Source organism: Sminthopsis crassicaudata, chromosome 3 (assembly GCF_048593235.1).
Source record: "Sminthopsis crassicaudata isolate SCR6 chromosome 3, ASM4859323v1, whole genome shotgun sequence".
Taxonomy (NCBI): Eukaryota; Metazoa; Chordata; class Mammalia; order Dasyuromorphia; family Dasyuridae; genus Sminthopsis; species Sminthopsis crassicaudata.
This window is the reverse complement of record NC_133619.1, coordinates 247314484-247326679: the sequence shown is the minus strand read 5'-3', so window position 1 is coordinate 247326679 and position 12196 is coordinate 247314484. Positions and strand designations below refer to the sequence as shown.

Here is a 12196-nt window from a genome sequence, read left to right as displayed (position 1 = left end):
CAGAATCAGAGACAGGGAGGAAGTGTAAAAGTTCAGGGCGCAAATTATAAGTCAAAATTAAGAAAAATCAATACAACTGGACAGAAAGAACAACATGGAAAATGAAAGTTTGAGAACCATGTTAGTGTTTCTTACTATCTTCCCTTCTCCCACCCCCAGTTGGGAAATTGCCTTGTAGTTATTTTGTATGTATTTTGAAGATATATCTACATTGTCTCCATCAAGAGAAAGGAAAGGGTAGAGTGAGGTAGGTTCTTTATATCTCCACAGTGGACTTAACAATAGTAGACACTTAATTACTTCATAAACTGATAGTCAAGAGTAGATTCAAAGCTTATTCATTAAGATTAAAAAAAATCACAAATTAACAAGTCAAGCCAATAAGAAATTATTAAGTGCCTATTATATGCTCAATGCCCTGCTAAGGGATACAGACACAAAGAAAGGCAAAATAACAGCCTTTACTCTCAGAGAGCTCAGTCAAGGGAAGAAGACAACATGCAAAAAACTATATATAAATAAGATTTATAAAGGACAAAGGACAACTGGGACAAAGGAATAGCCAATCACTATTAAGTAAAAAATCCTTCTATGGTGTCTTGCTTAAATAACAATGTTTATCTTCTCTACAGCTCAAGGGATTAGTCAGTATGCTTCACATAGAATAGAAAGGGACCTTAGAGATAATTCAGTTCAATTGCTGAATTTTATAGATGGGAAAGTGAGGCCCAGAGAGATGAAATTAGTCTCCTAAGTGATGGAGGTGACAACAGAATCCAGGTTCTACAAAGTGATAGTTTATGTCTTAGAAACCCATCTACTATTCATCTTAGAGAGATTGACTATATCCATTGACAGACTAATCCTTTATATCTGTTTTAGTTATTATCTCAGTCTTTTCTGTTTTTCACAAACCTTGGACATTGAACTACTTGAGTATGTGTTAAGTAGGTCTCCTTAAAGTGCATCTGGGAAAAGAAGATAAGTTTGTAATTTGTAAAGTGATTTGTAAGCTCAGGAAATGGGAAACTTCTGGGTAGGGGAAATCCAAAGTTATAGAGCCTCTGACTGTCCCCAATCCATCTGCCTATCCATCAATCATGACTTCTTGAAAGCAGCTGGCTGAAACCAAGGACATGGAAAATAGACATTATCTTCTTTGGCCAACTGGATAGAGAATCAGAATCCCAATCAGATACCAAATGGTTATTTAGTTCGGCAAAATTTTGTACATATATAGAAGCCAGGAAATAGACAAGTCCAGCGGTCCATTCTCAGCGCCCAAGCTAATATTGAAACCATTCATACTCTCACTCTCGCTTTCTCTCATTTCTAGTCTTTAAACTTGTTTCTACTTCAAACCCAGTGTTCTTTTCACAGGGGTATATTCTCTGTGACCTCAGGTAAGACATTGCATATTTTTGTGCTTCCTTGAATATACAATGAGGAAGTTGGAATGGACTATCCCTAAGGTCCCCTTCCTCTCCAAATTCTAGCTAGTTGACTTCCCTTTACATATTCTGTGATCTAATGACACTGTTTCTTGAACATGACACTCCATTTCCCAATTCAAAGAATTTTCACTGGCTGTTCTACATGTCTAGAATGCTATCCCTTCTTATCTCTGCCCTTCTCACCTTAAGGTACTTGCAAGAAGTTTTTCCTAGCTTTCCTTAAAGTTTCTGCCTTTTTTCTAAATTATCTCTAATTTACGCTGCGTATATTTTGTTTATATAAAGTTTCTCTTTCCTGTTAGACTCTGAGTTCCTGTTTCTTGTCTTTCTCTGTATGATCATAGTAGGTACATAGTTGACTTAAAACATGGCTCTGAATGAGATGGCATGGATCATAAATTCAAACCTAAAAGAGACCATAGAAGCCATTATTTTCCTGAAATAGAGGCCCAGAAAGCTGAAGTGTTTGCTGAAGTTGTAACCATCAAAGCCTAAGCAATGGTATTAGTACTTTCCTTTTTACCAAACCACCTTCTTTATAATGCATAAAAGTCCCAATGGGCTAGGAGTATTATGCCATCCTGGAAACATAATCTGGAAGGTATAAATATACAAACTGACTAATGGCAACAGGGGACACTTTTTCTTTGCAATATGAACATTTATTTATTGTTTGTTATGGTTTTAAACAGGTGAAATATTACATAGGGGATGAAATACTCATAATGTGATATTTATAAGCTACCTGAATGACATTAAAGGACGGAATCAGTTTTCCTGAAATTCTACCTACTTTTCTTTTTTTGTGTAGAGATGAGCAACACACTTGGTAGGATTTGCTGTTTGAGTGTGTAGAATGATTTCTCCTTTATGACCACCTATATCCCTGCCATAAAACAGTGATGAAAACCAATGCCCTGGGAACTAGGTACAATGCTTATACTTCCAGACAGGATGTTAAGTAAAGCATTTTGAAGAAAATAAAACATACTGCATTTTCTTATAAAATGAGATGAAAAAATAGATTTAAATGTAATTTTCAAGTGCAATTTTTTTCTTATATTTTAAAGCTCTGATCTTTTTCAATATACTCTACTTAAAATTTAAAAAATAAACTTTTTTTTGGTACCTCTAATTTCCTGTTTCAATCCTGGAAACATTTAAAGACATTTTTACTATAACTCTTCTGTGCAAATAGAAAACATAAATATTATTAAAGTTCATATTATAAAAAGGTTGTTTCAAGATTTTCACTGTTGTGGCAAACAGCTGCAGTCCCTTTAACTTTCTCCTGGAAGCAGTCTGAGGTCTCTCTTTTAAAACCTTTTAAGTCCTGATCCAGCTGGGAACCAACAGACAAAAATGTGCCGCCCAGCATGTCAGTTTGTAAACTACTCTGAGAAAGCCGAAAGGCTCTTCCAAACCCATTAAACAATGGTGTGGATGAAATCCAGTTTAGTAAACTGAAGTCTGGCAGATCTAGAATAGAAGACAGAGGGGATACTTCTCTGGTGGAGGATTCCCCCTCAGAATCCCCAGATGGTCCCTCTTGGATAGCACCTTCTGGTCTTTGGGGCACTGGAGAGTGTCCCCTTAAGCTGTCCATCATAGTGTCATTCAAGGACTGGACATTCACATTTGCTGTCCTGTGCTCACTCTTTGACTCTGTTACAGAAGCTGGTTGAAGTCCAGACTGAGATGCTAGTGGAAAGTGAGGAGGGGGTCCAGAGTTATCACTGCCCGTCAAAGTTGAGCTTTTTAATTCTTGTTCTCCTGCAGGATGTGGCTGAGAAATGGTGTCTTTGGGAACATTCAATTTCTTTGGGGCCCACCTGGCCAACTGGCGCCCCAGCTGAAGTTGAGTTGGGAAGAGCGTCCCTTGGAATGTTCTATACAAAAATCTAGAGATGATGCAGAATAAAAGATAAACAAAAAGCAACTGGTTACTAGGGATAGGTATTGCATGATAAAAATTATATCAAGAGAACAAAAGGAGCTATAGTTGGAGGAAGCATGATAAACAATACCTACCGGGGCAATAAGGCAACAACAGATGATATGATAGTAGTCAAGTAAAACATGGGATCACCCATTAACTTTTGCATAGTCCAGTAAGGATTAGATGGAGGAAAACACGTTGAACAAGAGGCATTGTACACCAAAGCCACAATGAAAAATAAAAGGATACTAAAGCCACATGCTGTCCAATGGAGCCAAGTCTGGGAGAAAAAAAAGAGAGAAATAAAAGACTTTTTTTCATTTTTCTTTTATTCAATGATTCAATGATCTTCCTCTTGAGGTGGGTAGTATCCTTGGTGTCAGTGTGGAACACAGGAAGGGAAGAAGAAAAAATAGGGAAGAGGTTGGGTATGAATGTACAAAAATTTTAATTGAAGCCTAAAAATATGTGTGTGGGCAAAGGCCCCTTTAGAATCACTAAAACTTTATTTTTTCCTATTTCTGGAAAGTGAAGGTTAGTTGGTATGTTCATGTGGTGTTCACACATACTGTATTTATAAATAGCAGAAGTATTAAATTTGGGAAAACAAACATTTGTTCTTTAAAACAAAGCAAAACAAAACAAAATCCTGAGTTTTGTGGCTCTTACCCAAGTTTTGGTTTCAATGCCCAAATGCAGTATGATGGTGAAGAGAGCTATTGTCATGATGACAGTTCCCCAAGAAAATATATCAACATCAGAGTCATGATAGGCCTGCAAAAAAACAAGATTCTGAGTGTTTGTGGGGCACTAGGTAAAGCCAATCAATATAAATTGAAGAAAAAGACTAACTTCAAGAAAGTGATCAAATTCTTCTGTGTTCAGAGAACAGAAGAGTGTTTTAACTTCAAAATTTTAAAAACTTAATTAAAATCTAAAAAGAAAGAAAAAAAGAAAAAAGCCAACTTACAAAGTAAGGGATGAAAAAGCAAACCAGGCTTTGATAGGCAGCATCAATCATGTTCATCCAAAACATGTAGGGCTGATATTCCTGTGAGGAAAAAAGAAAAGAAAACAAAAAGGGAGACTGAGTTGAACATTGTCTAAAAAGACTTCCTCTTACTAACCAATACATAGCTATATCTATATATCTTAAAATATATAAAAGATAAAATGTATACAATATGTGTACATATGTATATATAAATATGTAATATGAAAGATAAACTGTAAAGAAGATGGAAAGAAAGGATACATAACAAGATGAATTAAAAAGGAATGACAAGATCTCTAAAAATAGAGGTATGAGTGATAAAACTCAGAATAAGCTGAGGTTAGGAAAATATAGATATCAAAGAAACATTCATATAAAATCGACATGATAAAAGACAAAATTGGTAGGGAGTTAGAAGTAGAAAATAAGAAGAGGTGGTATAAATATACAGAAGAACTATACAGGAAAGATTTTAGTATCACCAATAATCTCTATGGTGTGGTTATTAATATAGAGCCAGACATCCTGGAGAATGAAGACAATTGAACCTTAGCAAGCTAGTAGAGTTAAAGAATTCTAAGTAAACTATTTAAAACCCTAAAATATGACGCTATTAAAGTTTTATATTCAATATGCCAGCCAATTTGAAAAATTCAATAGTGGTTGGAAAATATCACTTTACGTATGCATCCAAACGAATGGCAATGAAGGTTCAAATTGCTGGACAATTGTGCTCATTTTACAAGGTTATGCTTAAGATTTTTCCAACGTAGACTTTGGTAATATGTGAACTGAGAATTACCAGAAGAACATGTTATTTTCAAAGAGGCAGAAGAATCAGAGACCAAATTGCCAACACTTTCTGAAATATAAAAAAAGCAAGGGAGTTCTCGAAAAACATCAACTTCTGCTTCATTGACAATACTAAAGCTTTTGATTATGTGGCTCACAACAAAATGTGGCAAGTTCTCAAAGAGATGGGTGTACTAGATTATCTTACTTGCCTCCTAAGAAATCTGTATGCAGGTGAAAAAGCAACAGAACTGACCAAACACTGGAAAAGGAATATGACAAGATGTATATTCATCTTAATTATTTAACCTATATATAGATTGTATCACATGAAATTCCAGGTTAGATGAATCCAAAGTCAGAATTAAGGTTGCTGGAAGAAATATGAACAATCTCAGATATGCAAATGATAGTACTTGGATGGCAGAAAGTGAAAAAGAGTTAAGAAACCTCTGGCTTGAGGCTTAACGTTAAAAAAAAACAGACATAAATGTTGGCAATTGGTTCCATCACTTCTTGGAAAATAGAGGGAGAAGAAATGGAAGCAGTGTCAGAGTTTACATTTTTGGGTTCAAAGAACACTAAAGATGGCAATTGCAGCCACGAAATTAAAAGATGATTGCTCTTTAGAAGGAAAGTTATGGCAAATCTGTACAGTTTGCTAAAAAGCATGTATCATTTTGCTGACAAAGGAATATATCATCAAATTTATGGTTTTTTTCCCAGTGGTTATGTCTGGCTGTGAGACGGACTATAAAGAAAGTTAAGTATCTCTGCTTTCCAACTGTGGTGCTGTAGAAGTCAATCAAGAACAGCAAGAAGGTCAAATCAATCAATACTTAAAGAAATTCAGACTATTCACTAGATGATCAAATACTGAAGCTTAGATTCTTTGATCACATAATGAGAAGATAGGATGCGTTGGAAAAGACCCTGTTGTTGGGAAAGATTGAAAGCAAAAGGTAAAGGGGATGGCAGAGATGGATAATACGGAAGCAATAAACATGAGCTTGAACATATTTTGCAAGATGGTGAATGATAGAAGGGTTTGACACATTATGATTAATGGGGTCATGAAGAGACAAATATGTTTAAATAACTGAATAAGTTACCTTGTATTCTCATTATCAATTACTCTTTCTCTTGTCTACCCAATTAGCCTTCTTGCTTTCTTAAGACCACATGTGAAATATCATGCTAAATCTGGATGCCCTATTTTTAGGAAGAAGACTAAAGAGATGAAGAATATTTGAAAGGAGTAAAAATAAAAGGATAGAAGTTGCTTATGTAATAAAAAGAAATGTGAAGGAACTGGGATGTTTAGGTTTGAGACAGGGAGACTTGGGATGGAAACTGAAAGCTGTGTTCAAGTGTTTAAAGGGGTGCTATTTAAAGGGATGAATTTTCTTTGTTTAATTCCAGAAGTCAGTAGTAGGAGAAATTGGTAAATTGGAGTCACAATTTGCCACAGCTCTGATAGCAGGAAAAATTCCTAACATCAGTTAAAAGTGGAATGGAATGCTTCAAAAGGTAGTGGATTTTCTCCTCACTGGAGGTCTTGAAGGAAAAGCTGGATGACTACTTAGCAGATAGGTTATGGGGGGCAAATCTTTGTAGGACTCTTTCAAATCTGAGGTTTTCAGATTCTGTAATGCATACACAAATCTTGATATGTCATTTCCTTCCTCCTAAGATTTTATGCCTTCATATTTTCAAAAGAATAAAAAAAATTTCTTTGGGATGATTTTCAAAATGCTCCACAAATTGATTCTATTCAACTTTTTTCAACATTATTTCTTAATACTCTTCTTTTTCTACCCAAAGTTACAACCATACTGGATCACTCAATTTTCTCCCATTTTGTCCCAACCATTTCTGTTTCTGTAAATTTTGACCACCTGACCACCATTATTGAAATGGAATTTCCTGTTATCTCTGGCTGTTGATGTTATTCTCTTCCTTTGAGGTCAGTTCTTCCATGAACTCTTCCCTGATTTCCACAGTTTTTAAATAGATTCCTCCTTCATTGACTCTTGCTCCTTTATTTAATTTCTCCTGTGTACTTTATTTTAGCCTATGTTTTATTATGTGTGTACATGTCTCATCCTTCCCACCCCAGATTACAAACTTCCTAAAGTAGGGACTATAATTTTCCTCTTGATACATCTAGAACCCAGAGTAGTCCTTAATAAGTCAATCTTTGTTGAATTAATTCAGTAGCTATCAGTTAAACCAATAAAAATTAGTTTTAAAGCAAACATAAATAAAATTACAATGTACAGAATTATCAGAGAATCTGGTGGCCAATAACAGGTACATGTAATGCCAGGTATATATGTATGCATGTATAACCAGAGTAGATGCTATTTTTAAAAATTCATGGTCATGGTGGAGATAGAGGGAAGATTCAGAACAACTGAAGTTTTACAGAATCATATTAAAACATAGGTCTGAGACTATTCAGTTTAAATAGCTCCTGAGATGATCAGATGATTGCATTCCTATTGAAATTAGGCACAAAGGGAAATGTTTTATAATTTCTACTTCAGTCTATTCCTTTACTGCAGCTTAACAATTCTTAGGTGGATTTGTAAGACTATAGATACTTATCCCATGTTAATCCCTAATGCTAATTTCCAATAGGAAGTGAGTTTTCTAACCAAACTTTTCCTAGCTAAAAGTCAATGATTTTTCTTGGCTTCCATTCAAATTCAACAAGAGAAGAATTAACTTTTCTATCGGCAAGCCCATATTATTTGAGATACAGCACAGCTCTATTCACTGCCTCCAAGATAGAGAGACCAGTATCAAAGTTGGTTATTCTCAAATGTGAGTTAGAGAATATATCTGTTATTCTCAAATGTGAATTACAGAACATATCTGTAAGTACAATGATGTGCTCTAGTGAACATTCAATCAGTGTCCATTACTAATGTCTGACCAGAAGATAATTAATTCCTCAGCATGGGATAAACTGAAGGTTCATCTTATTCTTACCATTATCAATTATGTGTGTACATTTATATGCATATATTTACATACATATATGTGTATATAAAACACCCATGGGTATGTGAATTATATGTTCATATATACATAACATTTGTATATTACTTTTAAAATATATGGTTATATGCAGCAAAACTATTTTCTTTTTGTGCATATGCACACTGGGATATATCAGCACAGGGAGATAAACTCTGCAAAAGGAATAATGTGTTTTACTGAATCAACATGAATGCTCTTTGCACTATTATTATTTCTAAAAAGCTGCTGAATTCCAAGAGCGATGTGAAAGGCAGCACCCTACCAGAACAAGAATGCTTTATTAAAGTCTTCTCTTTTTACTTCCTTTTCCTTCTCCCCCCATACTGAGATGGATCTGTGATCACTTTGGTGCAGCCATTCTTTCTACCAGTACAGACCTTTCTATCTTGATGTCCCACAGGTATCTTAAGCTTACCATGTTTAAAATAGAACTAATCTTTCCTCACAAACCCATCCTTCTTCTAAATGCTTCTATTTTCTGACAAAAGCATCACCATTCTTCCAGCCTTCCGGGTTAGTAATCTCAGCATTATCTTTACCTCCTCACTCCACATACTCAATAAGTTGATGAATCTTGCTGTTTCTACCTTTACAACAGCACTCACATAGCTACTAACTTAGCTTAGCCTCTCTCCCCTATATCATTTTAACAACCTCTCAACTGCTTCACTATCTTCCACACACTTCTGCCAAAGTCTTTTTTTTTAAATGCAGGTCTGACGTAGCTTCCTCACGCCATAAAGACCAATGGCTTCCCGCTGCCTTTAGGATGAAATATAAACTGATTGTGAAGTTTTAAAAGCTTCTTAAAACATGGTCTTCACCTCTCTTTCCAGCCACATTGAACAGGTCATCAGATAATTTGATAGTCCTGTACATTGTTCTTTTATTTATACTTTTGGGCTTAGACCTAATTGTTTATTGATTTAACTGCAGTAATTCAACAGAGATTGCCCCTTCTAGCTGCAAACCAGCACATTACTCCTGCCTTCAACTTTGCATTAGCTACCCCTCTCATCTGATATGGAATCTCTACTCACTTCTGCTTCATAGAGTCCTTCTCTTTCTTCAAAGCACAGCTCAAATATTACTTTCTACATAAAGTCTTTTCAGATCCCCCCACTAACATCTATTGAACTACTCTGTATTATATTTTTTCTCTATGTATTTTTATGCACCTTTGTCTAGGGAAATTGTGTAGGGAATTGTTTCTTTATGTACCTAATATAATTCTTGGCATTTAGTACATATTTAATAAATCCTTATTTGGTTGACTGATTGATGGTTCTTATTCCTGTCTTTCCATAAATACTCTATAAGGGTTCCACTGAATATAGTAAAGGTTTTCCATTCATTAATGAATATTGCAAGGATACCAAACATAGCATACAGCCTGTCCATCTGCCATCTCTTAATTCTTGCTAATTGAGCCACTTCATTTTTTGGGGTTATATACTTCTAATATTTTTATGTCACTTTGCATATATCTTATGTTTTATGATATTCTGAAGCATATTTAGACCCATCATGTATTTTCTGGGTGGCCCTTTGAGTCACTTGCAAATCTGAATCTGAGATCATGATGTTTCATAATTCAAAGTTGCAGATAGAATAGCTGTAGGGAAATATTGTTATTAAAGAATAGGTATTTGTGGTAGCAAATCACCCCTGAAAAATGTTTACTGCTTTTCTTTGCATAATACATGTTTCTAAAAGCGTTATTTGCAGAAGTCCAAATATTTATGGTAGTATAAAAAAATGAGCTGTGCAAATACAGAGCCACTTATACTCTAAATATTCTCACAGACCATTCTATGGCAGTGCCTCTGAATTCATACTGGTATCATCAGCCACCACCAAACATACCATACCCTAACTCCAACACTGTGAAGTCAATGGTCATCTTCCTCGAAATAAATAAAACAATAAATAAAACATGGAGTATACTTTTAGCAAACTCTTAGCAATGACAGCATTTGCTAAAGCCCTTTTAATTGTGGATATGGGCATTCAAAATTCCAAGTGACTCTGAAAAGTTAATAATCTGGTAAAACCTGGAATCTGTGAGAAAAGAAGAATGCCAAAATTGAAATGCACTGAGAGTTCAAGGGTAAAGAAGACACAGAGATAAACAGACACATGGACATAGGTGTGCAAAAATGGAAATTTATCAATGGGTTTGGAAGAGAAACAATAACTTTGGATGATTCAAAGGAAAAATAAGGTGAAAACACTAAAAAAAAGATTCCCCGACTTTCAAGAGACAATGGAAATACACACCAAAAATAAAACAAACCATAAACATTTATCCAGAAAAAGAAAACAAACTTAATGTCCAGCTTCTTTTTTTTTTTCTTTTGTGAGGCAATTGGGTTTAAGTGAGTTGCCCAGAGTTAAACAGCTAGGAAATTTTAAGTGTCTAATGCCATATTTGAATTCAGGTCCTCCTTACTCCAGGAGCCAATGCTCTATTTACTGTGCCATCTAACTGTCCCAATGTCCAGCTTCTTAAAGAAAGTCTGCATTTGGACACAGACTTGCAGATGGTTTGAAAAAAAAATCTGCAAGTCCTCAAAATCATTCTTTGGTCTGCCAAATCTATATTGGCCACATTTATATTCACCAGACCCATGCTGCTCTTCTTATAGCTATTCCCACATCCTCCTCCAGTCTCCATATTATTAGGTACAAGCATCTGTCTATCTACAGTAAATACACTCAAAAACACCCTGTTAGACACAGTTTCCCATGAAAAACATATAAAATGGGACTGTAAAGAAAGAAGTATGGTCAAGACTATTGGAAAATTTATCTGCATTAAAGATAAGTCTGAATTATAGAACTCTAACCAAGCCAATAAGGTATGTTCTCCTGGAGAAACTTTTAAAGTCATGTTACTTCAATGATTTGAAGAAAATGATTTGTTAAGAGAATAACTAGATTTGAAGTTTGTGGTGGTATATGAATTAATGAAGTGTGACTGTACACTAAATTTCTTTTAGACTCACTGTCTAGTTATCATATGACTTTCAATTCTGGTTTCTGTTATGTTTTGGGCATGAGGCCCAGGGCTAACTTCCATAACTATTTTAATATACCACAAGATTTAACAAACAATCCATTTCCCCCTTTCTCCCTCCATTCACATGACTTTCATATGTAATTATTTTCTTGCTGTATTCTCCATATAATGTCAGCTGCTAGAGGGAAGAAACCATGTGTTTGCCTATCTGAATCCCCCATGTCCTTAATATGTTGTCTAGCATATAATAAGTGCTTAATAATTGCTTGTTGACTGACTGGTTTCATGTAAGATATAATGTGACATTTCCAAAGAAGAGAATATTTCTGTAGGAACCAACTCTTTCTCAAATCAAGGGTCAGAGCAGGCAGGGAGGGAGCAGAGAGCGAAGGCACAGAAGGAACAAGGGTTTACCTCCATGTTCTGTCCACTTTTGTAAAGCTGAGGTACGGCAACCAGTATTTCAGCTGGAACATCTTTATCGAGCACCCCAGTAATTAATTGAGGAAGTGATGAGAATAATAAATTAAAGAAGATCAAAAACCACTGATCAATCATGGAAGACCCAGAGAATCCACAGTAAAACTGGTACCAAAATAGAAGGGCCACAAACATCTGCAGGCAAAAGAGATAGGTATGCTTTCAGTTAATAAGAAGGTGGCCAGTATTTCTTTTAAGTTATTAATAATATTTTCATCAAGCATGTTTAAATATTTCCCAAAAGGTAAAACTCCACAGACAAATAAAAGAATTATTCATTATATCTAGGCAAATGAGAGAGCATAGAGTTCTAAAGTAAATAACAATGGAAAAATATAGGCTTTTAGGAGAGAAGGAAGCCGTTGTGATTAAATAATAACTGGTTATTTCATTATAAAGGACACTGACACTAATGGTATTCCGTTAGATAAACAGGATATTGGAATAAAGATACTCCATATGTTTAT

At 35.1% G+C, this 12196-nt stretch overlaps 1 protein-coding gene across 1 annotated transcript in view; it reads right to left on the bottom strand.

Moving 5' to 3' along the window:
• Window positions 1-2094: 2094 nt before the first annotated feature.
• ATP10A (ATPase phospholipid transporting 10A (putative)) overlaps window positions 2095-12196 on the bottom strand; it is a 254377-nt gene continuing 244275 nt past the window's right edge. The window contains exons 17-21 of the mRNA XM_074300324.1: window positions 11664-11864; window positions 4364-4444; window positions 4063-4167; window positions 3486-3673; window positions 2095-3355 (exon numbers count right to left, since the gene is read on the bottom strand). Of these exons, the coding sequence (XP_074156425.1) occupies window positions 2680-3355; window positions 3486-3673; window positions 4063-4167; window positions 4364-4444; window positions 11664-11864 (1251 nt within the window). The 3' untranslated portion in view covers window positions 2095-2679. The remainder of the gene's footprint in view (window positions 3356-3485; window positions 3674-4062; window positions 4168-4363; window positions 4445-11663; window positions 11865-12196) is intronic.